The following is a 20,303-nucleotide window of genomic DNA, read 5'->3' on the forward strand; positions in this document are numbered from 1 at the left end:
GTGGATGGCAGTGTGCGTGCCAGCACCAGTGGAAACAGCAGAACAGGAGCGGAGGGCACTGTCTGCATTGGTAACGATGGACGCTTGGGCAGTCAGACCAAGGAGTGGGCCAAGCCCAGATGGTCGGCGCACTGACAAGACAGTAGCACAGATGTCTCCTCAACAGAGGAGCTCTACAAGAGGAGGATGGCAACAAGCCAGCATTAATGCAAGTGTGTAAAACCAATTTGTTAAGAAATTGGTTAAATTTTCCCCAGATCTTGCATTGAGTTTTGTTACACTAATTTTCTACAAGAGACATTGTTACTTGTTTCTACCTTGAAGTACTGCAATGAGTTGGTCAAAAATATTGTTGGTCACTAAAAGCTGAGGTGAACTTGTCAGTTCCTTTTCTGACAGTCTCAACTTATTCAGGGTGAGCTGTAGGTTATTACAAATAGGTTAAGCTTGACTTGAAAGCCCAAAGAGGAAGTATATTGCAATGTGTGTTCATGTCATTATCCCACAGTATTTATTCTATTTATAGCCTTATAGGGACATGGCAAGTTTCAACATACCATTTCCACTTATCTCACCCACGGGAGCAATTAAAGCAACTAAGCCACAGTCAGGCTGTGCAAACTCTGCAGGTAAGAAGCAGTTGCTTTTGGTTTTGTTTTGGCCAACAATAAATGCAGCACCTACTTTCATTTCGTGCACAGTTTGTGATCAGCTTCTCATGAGGAAGGAAAGGGCACAAATCTTTTACCTTGGCTAGCAGCAGTCTGCTACCAAGCAATTTAGAAACAAAGATCTAAGAAAGTGGGAAGACTGAAATAGAAGTTATTAGGATCAGCACCGTGAAAAACTATTGATCTTCCTGGCACAACAGGCTTGCTGTCTCACGCACCGTACAGCCATCCCACTTTTGGTTGTATGCAAAAGATGGACATAGGTAAGTTTTTCAAAAAGCTTTACTAGCTGGTATTTGCTTATAATCTTTGCTGATGTTCTGTTGAATGTGTATTTAATTTTTAAACACTTATGCTATGACTACTTTGTGCAGTCAGACTTCACAGCTAGTTTACGCATCCAGCACTGAACTGATAGGTGCGCAGACATCACCAAGATCTCACAGATAAAGGCCTCATTTCTTGAGAAATACTGACAAAACTTTCTCTTGGCCATTCATTATGCTGTCTTCAGTCGATTCACATTTTGAAGTTAATAGTCACTAATCACTTTCTGACATTTTGGAAGGTGGGAAATACGTGGAAAAAATAATCAAGCACAGAATAACAATCAGGGAGATGATAGAAGAGGAGTCAGCAACATCTTGGCAGAAGCAGCACTCCATCAAAAGACGAAAGAGGGAAGATCTCCTGACATTCTACCTTCGTAAACAAGATGAAAGAAACCAACGTTCCCCTGTAAACAAGGCAAATCACATTTCCACTCTGCCATGTTCTGACTCTTTGAGGAGACGTAACTGGAAAATTCCATATGCAGATTTCTGTAATTTGGGAAATAGATATTCTTGAGAAAGGCACGCTGATCTCAAGGACAGGGTATCTTTGCTTTGATTCTTAATGGCCTACTGAAATCTATGCTCGGGAGAGAAGAGGTTCTCAAATTCTGTTTACATATTTCAGATTCATTGCCACTAGCAGCCTTACAGTGTGATTTTATCCAAATATGGTCTTATCAGAAAGAAAAGGATCATTGATTGTGCAGGATACTACATTGAAAAGGATTATCAGACTTTGACCTTCTGAAGACAAAAATTGTGTTTGTGTTCTGAACTTGGATCAGTTAACAGAGCCAGTTTACAGCAAGGGACATTACATATTGACAAAGGCAGAGAGATGATGACCTTCAGGAAAGAAGTGGACACAAGAACCATGAACACAGACTGTGTAGGAGGGCAGCAGGGAATTCTGAAAGTAGCTTTGCCCCTAAAGAAAATCTAAACTGCTTCCTGAGAAAAGAGGATCACTCCTGCTGTGTTCTCCCTAATCAAAGATTTCAGAAGATTTTGAAGGAGCCCCAATTACCATGTGGAAGCAAACAGATGCCTGGGTTTACTGTTCTGAGTCAGCTAGAGGGGCAGTGCCCAGCACAGTATAATCTTGATGTTTTCAGGTAAAAACAACCTTTCTATCCACAGCTAGGTTCCAATTGTACTTCTGTTTCATTAAACAGACATCGAAATACTTCAGCGTTTCATCAAGATGCATGAACCACCTGGAGAAGTTGTTCATGAAGAAGTTGTTATTGACATTGATGAGACTGAAGTTACCAAAAAAGCAGATAACACAGAAAATTAGCCTGACTGCAGCTGTAAGCCAAATGAAAGAACAGAGGAGTCAGTCAGCAAGTAGATGTGCCCCAAGAGCCAGCATTAGAATCACCAACTAGAAGGACTGAACCAAGAAATTCATGTAATCTTCCTGAAAGTACATTCCAAACATGCCATAACTGTTTCTGCCATAATTAAAATAGCATCAGTGTATTGGGCCAACCACTTGTCCTTGGTGTGCAATGATTTTAGCACTTACTTTAATTTCTGACTGACACAGAGTGAGTGTGATTGTATGGGTGAGAGAGAGAGAATTGCCAAATACAAAATTCTGTTGTCAACAATTGCAAGATTCTGTGGTGAGTAGCATACAAAAATAACTATTAACAACTATCAGCGATTGTAAAAGTATTTCTGCTTGGGTCATCAAGTTCATCTTTCATAATTTTGGAGAGATGTACTCTGTTAGCTAAGAGATGTACCAATTCCGTGTCATAATAGATTAATTCTGTAATTTATTTGTCTGATCTTTCTAATTCAATAACTGTAAAGAGCAGTTGAAACTACAGTACTACATCTACTAATATTTTTGTTCTCAGTTCTCTAAGGCCATTAAGGCCTTTGTTAATCATAATATACAATGTATCACCAACCACAACAAACGTGATCTTTGCTTCTTGTGTAATATTCATTGTTCAGTTGAAGACTGCAATACCTGAAGTTGAAGGCTGCACTACCTCAAAGCAAGGCCAGGACTGGATACCTACAGCTAAGTCTAAACTGTAGGGGCTACCTCCTGGCTTTTGTGTTCACCCAGACTTTGCCAGGATGAATGAGAATGCCACGTGGCCTGGCAAAGTAGCTCAGGCACAACAGCAAGAGGGGAATCCTAGCCGTATTTTAGAAGGAGCCCAAGGAGTCACACACTTGCTTATCAGTTGTGTTTTCGTAATAGTCATGCTTTCCCAGAAGAGGGTAGCATTCCCTTCCCAACAAAGCCATTGCCCAAAGGCAAACTATTCTCTAGCATGTATTGTTTTGGCAGAGGAAAGTTCAAGTGGTTGCAAGGGTCGCTCCTCCCACAAATTTCCCACTCCTACCCAGATTTACTCAACTTGGTTCTGAGGCGTTTTTCTTATAAATTGTGATCCATTTCGTGTACAGATGTCCCATATCTCTCCGTGTATTACCCAACCCCATACACACTAATCCCCATTTGTTAAAGCTGAGCATTGGTCTATGTCTTGTTTCCCATCCCTTTACTCAAAACTGGCAAATCCCATTTGAACATCCTTCCCAGAAAACAGTCTTTATATCCCTGAAAGCTCATCGGGATTTTATGTCGCATGGCAAGTTGTAACTCCATATTCCTAGTGGCCACAGACAGAGAGTGGTGTCTAGTATAATATGCCAATGTTCATTAAGGGCTAATTGTACTTGTATACATGCAGCACCCCATGTTACATTATCTAGGGTCATACAGAAAGACTGCATGAATTCTTTTGTGACTTTAATTGATTCAATTCCCAGACTTGCCACCAACATGTCCATGGATTTCAATACTTGTTCAGAGGTTAATCCTTCTTTTGTTAACAGCCCCACTGCTGCCTGGAGGTGATTTGCATGTGCAAATGCATCTGCTATTTTTTTCACATTCCACAATCCAAAAACTATTCCTGGCATCCCATAAAGATCCAAAAAAGTCCCATTTTGTCATTTAACCTCTTTGGCATGATTAATTCCCTTTGTGGTGAATAATTCTGGCCTTGTCCACCATGCTCTGCACTGAAAAGGCAGCAACTTGCATACTCCAATGCTATTTGTTATATCACGTAGACTCCACTGATGGTTCTTCCTAATTCTTCTGAGTCCCTTATAGGTGTAATAATTTTATTCCAAGTGTTGGCCTCCTCCTCTCCCCACTGCTGGTTTCCTGTACTTTGCAGCAAATTTTGCAGGGGACTTGTTATAGCACTGTTATCTGGTATAAACTCCTTACAAAACCCTACAAACTCTAAAAATCTCTGCAAAGTTTTCCTATCAATCACAAGGGTTAAATGCATGAATAATTTCCTTGGTGGAGGTAATTCCCCATCCAGTAGGACCTAGCTTGGTACCTAGATATTCCACTGCTATGTAACAGGTTGTGCTTTGGCACCTTTTACTTTAAGACCCATCTTCTCTACAATTTCAAGAACTTGTTTAGTACATTCCAAACATGCTTCTCATGTTTCTGCCATAATTAAAACAGCATCAATGTATTGGACCAACCACTTGCACTTGCTGTTCAATGCTTTTAGCACTTCCTTTAATTTCTGACAGAAAATGGACAGGGAGTTATGAAACCCTTGGGGTAATCATGTCCAAAAATACTGTTCTCCTTCCCAGGTGAAGGCACTTTTCCTTTGGGTGTCCCCCTCTTTCAATGGTATGGACCAAAATCCATTAGAAAAGTCCAACACTGAAAACCACTTATACCTGTGTGGCCCCTTTGCACTCATTTTGGAGGGTCAGACTACAAGAGGGGCCAAGACAGGTGCAACCTGATTCACTGCATGATAGTCCATAATAAGGCACCAAGCCCCATTTGGTTTTCTAACAGGCCACACTGGCGCATTGGTGCATGAAATGCCCTTTCTGATGTCGCCTTGATCATGTAATATCCAGATCACAATCTGTATGTCTTCCCTTACTTCCTTTGGAATTGGGTATTTGGGATTTTTTTGATGTGGTGGTTCACTAGTTAAGGTAAGCAATCCAGTATCAACTAAAAACATGGTCCCTGCCATATTCAGAAATGCTTCCTGGATCTCTGTCTATCCCATAGTGGGGTTGATTTTGATATTAATATTCAACCAAACCCCTGCGGTGAGCCTCCCTAAAGAAGGGATAATTGAGTCATTGCTGCTCCTAGACCTTGGTGATTCGACTGAGAAAACCAGGTGCTGGCACATTTAAAGCACTTTTCTCTAGATGGAAAATTGTTAAATTCCTACCCACTTTGGGTATTTCCAACCATCCCTGCCTAATTGTGACCTGTATTTAGTAAATTGAGCTTGTTCCCCACAACAGTGCATCAAAAGTGATGTAAAGAGCTCGGCTGCCTCCTTCAGCTGCTCTGGCCCATGACCTCTCTGGCTTGGTGGCTGGAGCCCAGCCCAGGGACCCGGGGCCTCTGCCCAGGCTGAGGGACATGGCAGTCACTATCCCATTTGCAGGTTCAACCAGTAGCAAAGATGAGCATGGATCCCAGAGACACACAGGCACACAGATACGGACACCCTCACAGACGCACACACAGAGGACGCTGAGACGACCAGTCACACAGACATTGCCACAGGCAAGGCACTGCCTTCAACATGCAGGACTCAGATGAAACAAACATGGACACCAAGTCCCTTGCTCCTCTGGGGCTGGCAGAGACAGGAGGTCACTAGCGCAGGCACACGTGTTTGTTACTCTCCAGGTTCACAAGCACACGCACATTCATGCATCCCGCAAGTACCGGCATGGCCCCTCTGCCTGCCCAGCACCCTGCCTGGACCCTGGGCACCCTTACCTGCCCATGGGTCCCTGACTCACTGGCTGGCCCAGCTTGGTACTTGCTAGCAAAATACACAGCACTCACACACTCATCCCTCATGCTCCCCACGTTTGCATGATCCTCTGGGCATATCAGCAGGGACCCCCCACCCAAGTGATACCCCATCCTGGACCTGAGGACCCCGGACTCGCTGGCTGCTCCAGCTTTAGGTTTTCCAATGAATGTACACGCACACCCCCCCAGGTCTGGGGAAGAGACAGACACACGTCCTCCCCAGCAGCCGACAACAGGCACACAGGCTGTGGCCCGCAGTCCCAATCCAGCCGTGGGTGCCGAGCCCCTCACTTGCCTCATGTCAGTACCCCCAACAGCTAATTTTGGGAACGAACACCATTCCCGCCCCAGTGGCCGGGAGTTAAAGACCCCCGCTGGCTCCATCAGCTGGCACCACAGGCCAGGGCACCCACGCCCCGCCTGACTCCAGTAGCTGTCACCAGGGTCCACTCAGACACACACAGGTCCCACAATAGCTGGCACATAGTCCGTGCAGCACCCACACACACCAGGTAGAGTGAGATTACGCAGAGAGATACTTAACAAAAGATTTAATAAGAAGATACAAGGTGACAGGGCAGGCTGCAATGACCAGGCACAGGGCTCAGCTGGAGAAGCGTACAGGATTCCTGTCTACAAGCTTGTTGTCTTTTTCCTCATCACCCCAATTTTGCGAAGCCTTTGGTCAACAATTTTACATCAAAGAATAAAGTCTCACATTCCACATACCCTTACAGGGGACTCATCACAAGCTCTGGTAGAAGATATTGTTACGAAATAGGCAAAAAGATCAGTAGTAGGTCACCTGAATATGGGACGGTATTCAGTCAGCAGTGCTGAAAGAACCTACCAATGTAACAATGCAACGTCTCAAAGCCAGGTGATGGCAGCATGGCAAATATGGTGCCAATGGATTAAACTACTCCCAGAGAAGACAAGACTTGGGGTACTACAGATCATAAGCTCAGTATCTGCATGGACAAATTAGTAGAAAGTACCAAAAGGAGAGGCACATTAACAGGTAGTATATATTAGGGGAGAACTAGTATAGTTTTTCGGAAAGAGGAATTCTGCCTCACAAAGTTACTTGCAATTTTTTAAGACCTCAACAGCTCTGCAGACAAGGGAAGTCTGATTGCTATATTTTGCTAGATTTCAAAAAAACTTCTGAGAAAGAGCTTCACCAAAGACTCTCATGCAAACAAAGCAACCATTGGATGAGAGGGACAGCCCTGGCATGAATTTAAAATTTAATGGAAAATGTTTAAATTTAAAAGATGGAAAAAACAGAGAATTTGAGTGAATGATTAATTCTGAAAGTGGTGGAAAGCCATTGGTGCGTCCTGCAATGATCTTCTTCCATGGCCTGTGATGTCAAACATAAATGATCTTGACAGAGAGTGAAGAGTGAAACAGCAACAACAACAAAAAAATCCCCTAATGAGTAAGATTTCAGGGCTGTAAAAACATAGGTTGGTAATAGAACACTACAGAAGACCTTCAGAAAACTCGCTGAGTGCACTTGGCAGATGAAATTTAATGTAGATAAATGGAAAGGGATGGGCCTGCTTTGTCTTACACACCATGCCCCACCCTTGGTCTAAGCAAGAGATGAGCAAGGGTGAGTTTTCCAATAGCTTTACCACCTCCTATTTGGTTGTAACCTTTGCTGATGTTCTGTTGAATGTGTGATTAATTTGTAAGTGCTTTTTAAGCACTTAGACTTTGTGCACTTTGTGTACTTAGATTTTACGTTAGCTTTTGCACCCAGCACTGAACCAATAGGTTCACAGAGATCACCAAGATCTCAGAGATCAAGGCTTTGCTTCTTGAGAAATATTGACAGAGCTTTCCCTTGGCCATTCACTATGCTGTCTTCAGTCAATTTGTGTTTTGAAGTTGATAGTCACTAATTATATTGTGACATTTTGGAAGGTGGCAAATATGTGGACAGAACAACCCAGTGCAGAACGACGACCAGCATGAAGGATGAGTATTAGTCAGCAAGCCCCTGTTGGAAGAGGCACTTCACCAAAATGCCAGAGAAGTAAGACGTCCTGGGATTCTACCTCCGTATGCAGGGTGCAAAAAAAAAAAGCCGTACCTCTGTAAACCAGCTAAATGACATTTTCACTTTGCCATGTCCTGACTCCTTGAGAAGAGGTAACTGGAAAATTCTGTATTCCGATTCTCACAATTTTGGAAATTAGCTTCAACTTCCAAGTAGCTGGCAGATGAGGCTAACAGGTTAAAGAAAGGGAAAATAAGAGGGGCTGCTTTACATCCCAGATGCAACGGGATCCTGCTTGCTTTGCAGGCATTGAGCAAGATGGACTGCTGCAGTGACTACCTGACCTCAGGCACAGCAGATTAGCAGCTCCTGGGAAAGTCTGTCTTCTTTTGCAGGTTTGTGTGACATCCAAACTGTATTTGCTAGTGGAGCTGTTACACAAGCAGAGAATGCCTGTCTACCTTAAGCAGGCAATTGCTGTTTTCCTTTTACTTGCTTTTTCAGCAATGTAGGGGAAATAAGACTACTCACCAAATCTATTAAATGGACATTTTTGATGTGGAACAAAGGAAAGGTCACTCTCTTGGAATAAACCTTCTCATCTTCAGCACACAGGCTCCAGAAAACATCAATCACAGGCACAGACTTTTGAAATCTAAGCAGCATAAATCACCCTATATACCATCACCAGTATAAAATTGTTACTGTTCGGCGCTGTTATTGTCTGTTACTGTTCATCAATCATCTTTGACATTTCAATTCATCACTCCGTGTTCTTGGCCCTCTGGGAACTGTAGATGTAAAGAGACCTGGGTTTGAGGAGCGTGTAAAGAAAGCTAAGGGAAACAGCAATGAGCACAAGCAGAAGGGGCATTTTTATTCACTGACACTCTGTCAGTCCTGTTGCGCTCAATGGATGTGCCAAAACGTGTATGTTGCAGTCTTGTACAATGTTTTAACTTCTGCTTTCTCTTTTTCCAGAACCAGCGTACTACAGCAGCTGGAGAACTGCTGGCTTTTGCTTACGAAAGTACACAGAAATGATGCACCAAACTGCTGGTTCAGATAAATGTTATGAACTGAGAGGCTATTAACAGTACCACCTGGGACCTCTACCAGAGTGGATCAGGTTGGTATTTTGCTACTTCTCTTCCTACATCTTTTGGGTTTCTTGGTTGGTAGGATTATGGCATGAGAAGGAAATTAATCTCATTTTGCCACTTTCTATTCACATCTTCCATGCTCCTTTTTCTTCACTGAAGGCTGGAATTGCAATGTCAGGGTAGTAAATAGATATATATCTAGCCCTGTGTGCTGAAAACCATAAAATTCTACTTACTGAGTGTTAGGTTTTTCTTTCTCCCTCAGCCAGTCCTTCAAGTTGAAATGGTCTATGCTGGTCTGTCGCACCAATTACAACCATTTTAGCTTCTCTGCAAGCTCGGGGCTCCACATGTCCAGTCAACTCTCATTGCTACACTTGGTGAGGTGCAGAGTGTTAAGAGGAAGGAACCCTAACAGCTAGAGGCTCTTGGGCAGGGAGGGGAGGGAAAAGGGAAGTTGCTCTTTCTAAGGCGGGATCTATTAACTGGGTCCCAAGTCTGGCTTCTGTGTAGGGACCTCAGATCTTGCCCACCCAAGGCTGTCCATACTGGCCCCAGTAGCTCTGCTCATCGTGTTCAGGAGTTGGAAGGAGGTGCAGAGACACAGCAGAAGAAAAAAGCCTTTGTTAGAATGTAAAACCCACGGGTATGCCAATATAGTGCTTATGAAAAAGCTCCTAGGCATAAATTAAAACCTGGAAAACGACATAAATTCAGTTCTGGAAAAGCATGACCCTTGTGTTTTTCTAATACAAATCTCCAAATCTTCAGTGATACTCAGGCAAGTTAGAGATAAAAAAAAACATTTAATATACACCCAAAGTATGTTTTTGATGTGCCTACAAACATATGACAACTGCCTGAGAAAAAATTACTTGCATGACTTAACAAGCATATATCTTAAATGAGTCATTTCTCCATTTCAATGAGTGTGGCTTTGTGTAACTAAGACTCCATTTCAATAATATAAAAAAAAATATTGTATAAATAATTGAATATTTAGTGGATGATCTTTACACATATGAAATCTGAATGCTTTGCTTTCAGCAGTTAAAGCTGTTACTTGTTATTTCCTATATTTAGTTGAGCTATCAGTCACTAAAAATGTTTTTTTTTTCCTTTTTTCCTTTTTTTTTTTATACTGGGATCAGTATTGCTACTATTATCCTGTGTGCAATCACCAACCAAATTACTTCAATGAGTGCCTCTTACACCTTAACAGAGGTAAGCACATTGCTTAAGTCCATGATTTTTCACTTTTCCATTGCAAGCTCTTTTATTTCTCCTATACAAAATTCTCCTCAGCAAAAAGCAGTTTTAAAAAAAACTATGTCTGCATTATTTCTGTCACAGAAAGTTCTTCCCGTTCTGCAAGGCAAATGTTCTTGGATAATACAGTTTTCCTATGACTACAAAAAGGACATTTTCTTCCTGGAGGCAGATGGAACTGCAATGTACTCATCAGGGCACACTCTGCATGTTCTATGCATTACTCAGTATAGCATATATGCTCTGTGTATTTTAGCTCTTAGCTACACGTTCCATCTTTAGAACTAAAATTGCTTAATGAAAAGCCAGTCTGCTGGCTGGTCGCAAAGCTCTGAAGCTTAACACAAGGCCACAAATTCAGTAGTAGTGTATCCACTCACAGTCCAATGATGCAAGAATTAAACCTACCTAAGTTTTGGCATGGGGGATACCGAACAAGAGAAGAGAGAATAATGGGTGAGCTCAGCTCCTTCAGCTGCGGGACATCAAAACCTGCCCCCATGGGATCCTGCGATGTTCCTTGTGCTGCTGAGTCTATTTTGCAGGTCTTCCTTTTGCCCCTCATTTTCCTAATATGAGAAATGTTCAGAGAGAGACATTGCTCTCGGAGGTCCCGTTCTTTCAGCAATGTCCATAAGCAGTTCCGGAGAGTCATTCATTCTTCCCATGTTACTTGCTGATGTTCTGGACAGGAGAAAACAGCACAGTGCAATTGTTCAAATACCTATAAAGTTATAATGCTTTAATAACAGACATTGCTTGCAGATCCACTCTCTTCAGGGACCTTACCATCAGAATCTTTGCCCGTTTGGATTATTTTTTAGCACTTCCCAAAATAATCACAAACTAAAATAAAAATACTTAGTATTTACTAAGGGATGTTGTTCCATAGCTCTCTCAAAAAAAAGTATTTTTTGTCTTTTTAGACTGTAGTCGAAAGTGTAATACTTGGAATTATTTTATATTAAATCTTTTAAGCATTTTTCTTCCACTGGCTTGTGTTCTGCTTGAGCATTTTGAGCTAACAGGTTGCCTCTTATGCCTTAGTTGCCACCATACAATGACAATCATGCAAGTTGGAGGAATAACTGCATTTGCAACCCTATTACTATTTGCTCTGAAGACAAAAGTACTATTAATGGATTATTTAACAACAAATAATCTGTCATGATTTTAATGACAGCTTTATATCTGTTTTATCGAGTCACTCAATTTCTACTAGTTCTGTTTGCACCTCCAAAACTAGCAATGGTCACAGTAAAAAAATAAAATAAAACTGAGTGGTCTGTGCTGGAAATTGTTAAACTACCAAGACTGATCCCTCTCTCTCACAAATCTCCGTTCCAGCTTCATTCTTCTGTCCACAAGTTTGCTATACTAAGGGCAAGAGAAGTCAAAACATCTAAGTGGAATGTATTGTATTTCAAAATAGTTTTTTCTCATGAACCTACTACCATTTATCTGTTCCTTTCTTAGAGCCTCCCTTGGAAACATTCATGAGTATCAATAGGAATGCAGCAGCAGTATCAAACTGGAAGTCAGCTTCAGAAGTTAACAAAAACAGAATTAGAAATCAACTAAGTAACGTTTTTTGGAATTATTCCGCTTATTAACAGACCAGGAAAAGGAGCAAAAGCTTACATCAGCTGCAGTAATTTCAGGATTTATCTTTATGCAAGTCGCTGATGTTAGCTTATTAATCACCGGCCCTAACAACATGGAATTTTGGGGGGGTTCCAAATGTATCGGCCAATTGCAGCTAAAGACAGTCTCACTGTGCTTGGTGTCCTCAGTAAACCCTGCCAAGCATGACATGTCAAACACTTCAAGCATTCTGCTGGTTATCAGGGCAATTGTCTGTATTATAAATTCATATGCAAATGGTTTCCTGGCTGAGCACTTCTTAGATATACTGACATGAGTTAGCCTGTACTGTACAGTTCCTGTTATCCCTCTATCTGTCAGGGGTAGTATCAGTAGCTTTGTATCACACTGCTGCAAATAAAATACAATGTTTAAATGCAGACCTCCTTTTCTGTATTAGGGACTTGGCAAAAATTTTTAGAAGACAAGTTTTGTGTTTAATCAGCTGACAAGTAGATTTTTTTTTTTCCTGTGTGATTTTTTTCCTATTTCATTCCCTAATGAATGGCAAGCCCAGACAGCTAAAAAGGTAGTTGAAGTTCCTGCGGGTTGTCTCATAAGAAAAACTGATGAGTCATGTGTCTTCCCAGAGCAAATAATTGTCTATCAGTTAGGTAAGCAACAGAACTGAAGTGGATTTACATTTGTTTTAGATTACCCACTACATCATTTGATAGTTTTGTTTTTATTGTGCAGTTCTTTTTGCGGTTCTTGGGGTTTTTTAATCTAATCAGAATACATCTTTCTTAAATTTAGTGCTGCTGGTGATTCAAATGCAGTGAGGGATGACATTTCTATTCGATTCTGGCTTTCACTTCACGGTGGCAATGCTCACAGTTCTTTGCTGTTTCCTACAGAAGTTCCAGGTTACATATCCTCTACCTGGAGCTCTGTTCTTTGCTACTGTGAGTAGAACATTTATACAGCATGCTATTTTTCGTAAGAGTAAGACATTATCTTGCTCCAAACTCTTTTCTTTTGCTTAAGCTTTCAAACTTACGTGTCTAATGCAAGCCTGCAGTACCCTCTCTCAGTATGACCTGCTGTTTGACACGGGTGGGTGCTGAGCCCTGCGTATCAGCAGGTCACTCTGTGAGACAAACTTCAAATCATAAACCACACATTGATATTTCTCTAAACTGCCCCTCTTATATCACAATTTATTGACAAATAAGGCAAATGGCAAGCAAGTACAAAAGTTTGGCATAAATTGTAGAAACCTCAAAAAAGCAAAACTAAATGTAAGGATTGTTTTCTTCCCTCTTCCTACAAGGATTTGAAGGAAAGCAGCTGATCTTGAAAGTCAGCCCACAAAAGAGCAAAGCCTCACAGATTATGCTGAGGAAGCACAAAGACTTTACAGCGATCCCAAGTGAAAACCTTGTGTATGGCAGAGAAAGGAGGGAAAACATTTGAGTGGAGGGAGTCACTCTGGTTACTGTAAATATCTTTTAAGAGTCATTATTTTTACTTTCTTATGGTTGTTAACTTAATAAAGATAAATCAGCAAAAAAAGAAATCTAGAGGAAGTGAAAGGAGAGGCAGGAGAGGGATGTCAGGAGTGAGGTCACCTTGGGATTCACTATTGCAACACACTGAACATGGGCACACAGCTCATGTATGTAGCAACTGAAGTTACTTAACTCTCAATCAGCAGTATACTGCTAATTTCTGAGCATTTTGAACTATTGACAGTATTCCTTAAATTTAGCACCTACTCCCTTAAGGTTGACTAGTCTTCCTTGTATTTGAAGAGGGCAGAACTGAGGCTGCAAACTGAAACAAAGATACCAGGTTCCTGCTGTCACAAGTCCTGCTGTATTAGAAGCTGTCAATATCTGAGACTTTCCAAATGTATTTAATCTTAAACCAAAGCTTTTCATGAATTTAAAACATAAGCCTAGTGCAACTTTTATAGACTTTAATACAACATACTAAAGCTGATTTGGGGCTTCTGGGTGCTATGGTCACATATGTCAATAAAAAAAAAGCCGCTGAAAAGATCGGTAAATGTAAATTTAAGGCCACTTACAGCTCTTACCCTTCATAGGCAGCAGAAACCACTAACCCCAGGGAATTCAGGCCATACAAGCACATCTCCTAGTGTTTGGAGCTGACTGGTTTGTAAGAAGTTTACTGCAGAAAAATTTAACATTGGTATTTTAGTGTGTGGCTTTTTTCCTGTTCTGCTATTTAAATATTTTCATTGGTATACCGAGACTGTCAATATGTAAAATTAGTCTTTATTTCCCTTAGCAATTTTTTTTTCATTTTAATTGCTTGAGGATTTTTTTCTTAGTATCATTAATTGCAAAGACTGAAAAAACAATTTCAAATAAATTTTAAGAGAGCAAGGTAACACACACACAAATAGTAACAATGTGAAACTCAAATCATACGTCATTGTTGGCTTCCTCAAGAAATGAAGATACATTTGTGCCATGAGGATGCCACAAAGCCAGGTAACGTTAATTTTTAAATCTGCATCCAGCTTTCCAAGAAATTTATGGCCTTATATAAGCAAAGTTTAGCAGGAAGCTAAATACATAGGCCCACATTTTAGATTCAGCCAAACAAAATTCCTTTAAAAGGTGACTGTTACATAGAGTACTGCCTTGTGTGTGATAGATTTTAGTCTGAAGAAGACAAATCTAAGTAGATCACTCCTCTCCACTGTAACAGAAACTTAACTGCGTCACTGACCAAGTTTAGTGTTTATCTGAAGTTAGTCTTAAATGATTTAAGAAGTAAACAAAAACTGCAGTCACAGTTAACTAAATTAAACAAATACATGAAATGTCAGACGATTAAGAGTATGTCTTTTAACTCCTTTTCTGGAAAATAAGTTAGAAAATAAGAACTCTAAAGGTAACTTTCAGAAGTCAATTATTTGCTCACCAAAGTCGACGATGACATGAAACTTGTGGTTTTGTCCCAAAATGAGCAATAACGTCTGAAGAACAGAGCACAGAAACGACGCATCAAATGGAAAGAAAACTTCCACTTTAAAAGATTTGATATAATTTAAAATAAATAAGTACCATAATCCATAAAGTAAAATGAACATTTTATAATTTTTTTTAAGTTTCTTGTATAGGGTTCACAGACCTGAGAATACCCCCAAAATAACTTGTTCGAAGTATTCCTTTAAAAAACTATAAATTATTGGTAACAGTTTCTTTAATAGAGATTGCAGGAGTAGGTCCCACATGAGTCCATATATAGCCCTTCTCTGGTCTCGTAGGAACAGTAGGGAAGGGAGATGATCGAGATTTGAAATATTCTGAAGGTGCATGACAAACAAATTCTAAATATTCCATTTTCCTTGGGAGATCCTCTTCTGGTCCTAGGAAAAAATAAATAATCTTCAAAGACAAAATTCAAAGGCACAAAATTGGAGAACGCAGGAGTTAAAAATACGCAACAGCCAACATCACCTAAAGAACGTGCCTTTTCAATCAATGACTTTCCTGGCAAAGTAGCCTCAAATACTAGGCAGGAAATCTCCATCTTTATTTTTGCTGGGCTGATTTTTTTTTTTTTAACCTATTTGAGGCATTCAGTTATCTGAATGAAGTACTTCAGTTAATGTATTTTAAATAGATACTATTTGGGGCCTGCCTGTGAAAGGGACTTTTCTGAATTAGCAATAATTTTATAATCATTAGCAGAACATTCTCTATGCCAGTGCTTGCATTTTCTGTATTTTAAGAACCCAAGATGAAGATCAACTAATTCAGGTCACTTTAAAAGAAACAGCTTGAACTAGTATATCGGGTTTATACTGTAATAACTTTGATCCTATCTAGGGAGTAATAATTTCATCTTTAAAGTTGCAAGACTATAGTTGTGCCCATGAGTACAAATACCCAGATAATCACACTCACTGCAGTCGTGCTAATCATATTATATCCGTAAGATAAATAAAAAAGGTTATTGGAGTAAACAAGATGCTTACAGGATTAGGGTCTAAAATGTGGAAATTGCATAAACGATCGTGACAAGCTAAAAAGTTTATTTAAAAAATACAACCCTGATTCGTCTAGGCACATATAAGCAGTTGTATAAAACGAAGACTTACAGATTACCTATGATATAAGATGCCGGGTCAAAACAATCTTTGGGACTGGCTTGTGTAGGAATGAGCCAGGTTAGTGCAGCACTCTTTTCACAGTATTGGTCCTGAATAAACCCACGGATCTGAGCGTAGTATGTTTTTCCATCCTGCTCATCGACCACTGAAACAACATCTCCAATTTGATAGTACACACCCTAGAAGACATAGAAATGATAATTACATCAAACAATCTGATTTTAGAAGCTTCACTCTATGATTCCGATTCATTCCTTCTTAAGTATCAGTATCTTAAATTACCTCAAATTACCCCAATCTTGAAAGACAGCCTTAATTCAGCCACATGCAAAAGAACAGTGCTGTAAGTGCTGTCTCACCTAAGCAGTCATCGGCACTGCTTGTACACAATCACCCAATGCCTAGGAGTCTGAGGCTACGCCTCCTGTTTGCAGAGTGGAGATGGTCTCATTCTGTCAGAAATGGGAGAGTGAGATACCACCTTCTAGAAAAAGTAACTGTAGTAATTTCCCTGTGTGCAGGGAAAGCAGCTTTCTGTGCATGAAGAAGTTCACCCATTTGAATGCAAAGGAGTCCCAAAACATAGATCCACCTCCTGCCACCTTCCACGGTGCTCTGTAACGTGTGAGGCTGCGGAGCAAAGGCTGCTCACTTCCTGTTCTAAGAGTGTCGCACAGCACAATGCAGTGCCTATGCTATCAGTATCAGTTTGTCAAGAATCATCCAGGACGGTTTTGTTTTTAAAACAGATTTAGAAGACCTCAAAACCCCCAAACAATCCCCTTTTCAACAATACAGAGAAGTATCAAAATAGAAACATTTTGTATACAGAGATCAGGTTAAGCAAAAAACTTTTGACATAATTCTTAGGTATTTCTAAAAACAAAAACACACAAGAAAACACATCAATTCTCTTTTGAACTAGTCAACAGCAAACAGAGATTCATCTAGCATATGAGACATGAAGCATCAGGTCTCCAGAGAGTATGCAGAAATGCAGAAGGTCAGTCTACCACTTCTCCTCTGGCTGTGCCGTCTCCCAGTGGCTATCCTGACCTTTTCTTTGGGGGAAAAATTTCAAGTCGTTTATTTGTACTACCAGGAAACAAAAGCAAATTTCAGAACTTCAAAACATTAACACCATGGCACGCTGGTAAAAGTGCTCTCAAGCAGGAATGCGAGAAGGCCAGCTTCTGCTTTCATTGCAATAGTCAACAGATCTTGTTCCCGGGGTGTTTGAGACTGCTTGCACCCAGCTCTGAAATGGGAGCCAGTTTAGATGTCAGACCAGTGCAACCCATTCCCTCTACAGGCAATATTCTCTGCGCCTAAGGAACCAAACATCGCACAAATTTAAATAATCAGCTATAGTCACTTTTGCTTGACCTCTGCACGGTGGAAGTTAAAAGTTTAAAAACCTCAACTGTAATCATTACTAAGGAAAGTAGATGCATCTTTGTCTTGGAAGAAAAAAATGGGACAACAACTATGTAAACTGCTGTGGTAAACTACCTTGCAAGACTTAACAGCAATAATGTAAGGCAGAGCAAAATCCCACACAACTGCTAGGCAAGGAAGAACAGTTTCTGTGAATACAGCTCTAGTGATTTCACTGTCCGTGATAATTTTTGAGATTGAAAATAGAAATGGCAAGATCTTCTTTGCAAACTTGCATAAACCGTACCTTATAAAAAATTGATTCTGCTGTAATTATAGTGGATACAGACTCAGGAGCCTTGATGGGCTGAGAAAAGAACACAGAAACGGAAAGTCAAAAGCATTAAAAACAAACCATGTAATATAATTCCAGGTTGTTTTTTCTTCCTTTTAGACAACATACTGATACATTATCTTCTTAGGAAAGTAGTAAATACAAGAAACTGGGTGCAAAGATTTCAAATATTTGTACTTTAAAATGGAAAACAATAAAGCTAACATTTTCATTCTCAGGATTTTAAGCGGAGAAGCGAGTACTAAATTCACATGACTGGTTTCTATTTACACAAAACTCCTTCCCTCAAGAGAGGAGCCTGAAGGAGTGGATGCTGTGCGGAGCGGTGAATCACGCAGGCAGGCATGCCCATGCGCCCGGGTAATAAACCCGCTCTGGCAGCGATTGCCACCACTTCCCATCCAGGTTTCAGTCTGGTTTTGCGACAGGAGCTGCAATACCCCGCGCTGGGGCCCAACGTGCCGGCACGGTGAACCAGGCGGGGCCCGGGGCCTGTGGGCCCGCCGTGAGGAGGCGTTTCCTCGGGGGATGGGACGGGGCTCCCGGTCAGCACCGCCCCGGCACAGGGCTGCCCGAGCCCGCGGGGCCCCGCAGCACGCCACGGCTCATCCCGGCCGCGAAAAGCCACGCACCACCTTACGTTTTTTAACTTAAAGATGTGCCTCCTCCCTTTGCCCTTCGTGGAAACCTTCTTCTCCGCGGCGGGGGCCGACTTGTACTTGGTGTTCCTCAGCCGCGCAGACCGCCGGTGGATCTCCTGCTTACTCTAGGGGGGGAAATTACTGAATAAATACAGGGGCGGGGGTGTGGCCGGCCCGTTCCTGTCCGCCTCGCCAAGACCCGGCGCGGAGCTCGGCCCCGGCGGGCTCACCTGCTTCCCGCCGCCGCCGCCTCCGCCGTTGCTGTGCTGGGCGGCGGCCGAGGTGGTGGCGAAGGCGGCGGGCCCGGGCGGCGCGGAGCGGGCCGTGCAGTTGTTACACAGGATCTCGCCCTGGCCGCCCTTCTTCCACATGGAGGAGGACGTGCTGCGGCACACGCTGCAGGTGGGCTTCAACCCCAGCGGCATCCTGCGGCCGGCGGCGGGGCCCGCGGCCCCTGGCAGAGAGACGGCGGGGAGCGCGGCGCCAAGACCGGCCCAGGCGCCGGCCCCTTCCCGCCGGCGGCGGATGTCGCTGCGGCGAGGCGAGGCGCGCCGGGAGGAGCGGGGCGGCCGGCCCTGCCCTCTGCTGGCTGCGGGGCCGCTCGCCGCCCCTCGCCTCAGCGCCCGCCGGGCAGGGCCCCGCGGGGCACCGCGGCTTGGGCCCCAGCAAAGGAGGCAGGCGGCTGCGGGGCGGCCTGGCCCTGCCGGCGGGGTTGGGGCCTCGGCTTGCCGGGGAGGCTTTGGGGGCAGACAGCTCCATGGGTCCGTGTCCTGGCAGCGTAAAGGCTGTTCTTCTGCAGTCAGCGAGCGTTGGTTCTCGGTGTCCAAAGAGAAAGGGTTCCTGTCCCAAGCAGGGCGTGTTTCATGCCTCAGAAAAACGGCGACAGATCAGTGTCCCTTCAGTCCCGGCGAGAGCCAGAGCAGTCAAGGGGGAGACCCGATGTGTGCAGCAAAGCACAGGAGCTGCCTCCGGTACCTGCTCGGTTCCCTGTTTGCAGGGAGGTGACAGGCTTCGCTGTCCACAGACATACAGCTGTCATCCTTCCTACTCACCGGAAAATTAGAGGACAAGAGATGGACTTAAATAGTCGTTCTGATTCAGAACAGCGACTGTGGGCCTTACCCTCAATGTACGCCAGCTTTGGTTTTCGTTAAGCCAGCTGCCCCTCTTGCATGGACCCTCAGTCACGTATGAAATAATTTAAAAGGCTAGGGAATGAACACATGGCTTTATGAAGCTTTGCCAGCTAAATGCGGGAACCATGGATCTAACAGTGGCTCCTCACCCTGATGCCACTTAGATGGCCCCAAGCCATCCCTTGAAGATGTTCCTCTAGTCTGATGTTAAGAAATTAATGCCCACGCACACATGAGGATTTGCATCCTCTTAGTTTCCATACTTAGCCTTCATCCTTCATCCTTAGGTTTCATTTAAACCTTCTTCGGTGCACAATAAGTTTATTTTCTTTTGTCTTGGTCGCAGTGGACACAAAGAACAAATCATACTCATTAATAATATCTTTTACATGAAGGAAAATGATCCTGCTAAAATCAAATTATTATTTTATGTAAAATAGAGGCTATATTTCATTCAATGGTATTATGGTAACAATTGCATAATTAATAGACATAATTTGCAGGGATCTGTTTACAGATGCTCCACTCACGCAGGGTACAGTGGCTGGAGGACTTGCTTGGGTTGGTACTGATGGATGGGCAGCTACACTTAGCTTTTTGTACTCCTCTCTTTCACACCAGCTTTGACTTTCTTGTCTCAGGTACCACATTTATTTCCTCATTTTGATTTAAATCGTATTTTACCTTCATCTCTCTTCAAACTGTTCATAATTTGGTGTTTATTAGTGGTTATTTTTTTGTCTCTGCTTCTTTAATCCATCCCTCTGTAGTTTTATGTGATTATCTTGCAGATCAGTG

General features: G+C 42.4%; 2 protein-coding genes across 4 annotated transcripts in view; one reads left to right on the top strand and one right to left on the bottom strand.

The window, feature by feature from the left end:
- The window catches only part of PEX1 (peroxisomal biogenesis factor 1), a 129,900-nt gene that overhangs the window by 49,065 nt on the left and 60,532 nt on the right, over positions 1-20,303 (top strand). The window lies entirely within an intron of this gene.
- GATAD1 (GATA zinc finger domain containing 1) lies at positions 9,777-18,949 on the bottom strand. 3 transcript variants are annotated; one of them, XM_075746178.1, is made up of 7 exons: positions 18,600-18,949; positions 18,369-18,494; positions 17,681-17,740; positions 15,992-16,175; positions 14,802-15,249; positions 11,714-11,790; positions 9,777-10,943 (listed from the first exon to the last, which is right to left on the bottom strand). In XM_075746178.1, the coding sequence occupies exons 1-5, from the start codon at positions 18,792-18,794 to the stop codon at positions 15,059-15,061; spliced, it is 756 nt and encodes a 251-aa protein (XP_075602293.1). In that variant the 5' UTR covers positions 18,795-18,949; the 3' UTR covers positions 9,777-10,943; positions 11,714-11,790; positions 14,802-15,058. The 3 variants fall into 3 exon arrangements, with proteins under 3 accessions (XP_075602293.1, XP_075602291.1, XP_075602292.1); XM_075746176.1 differs by having other exon boundaries at positions 9,777-10,983; positions 12,904-15,249; XM_075746177.1 differs by lacking the exon at positions 11,714-11,790 and having other exon boundaries at positions 9,777-10,983.

The sequence above is a fragment of the Balearica regulorum genome, chromosome 2 (assembly GCF_011004875.1).
Source record: "Balearica regulorum gibbericeps isolate bBalReg1 chromosome 2, bBalReg1.pri, whole genome shotgun sequence".
NCBI lineage: Eukaryota > Metazoa > Chordata > Aves > Gruiformes > Gruidae > Balearica > Balearica regulorum.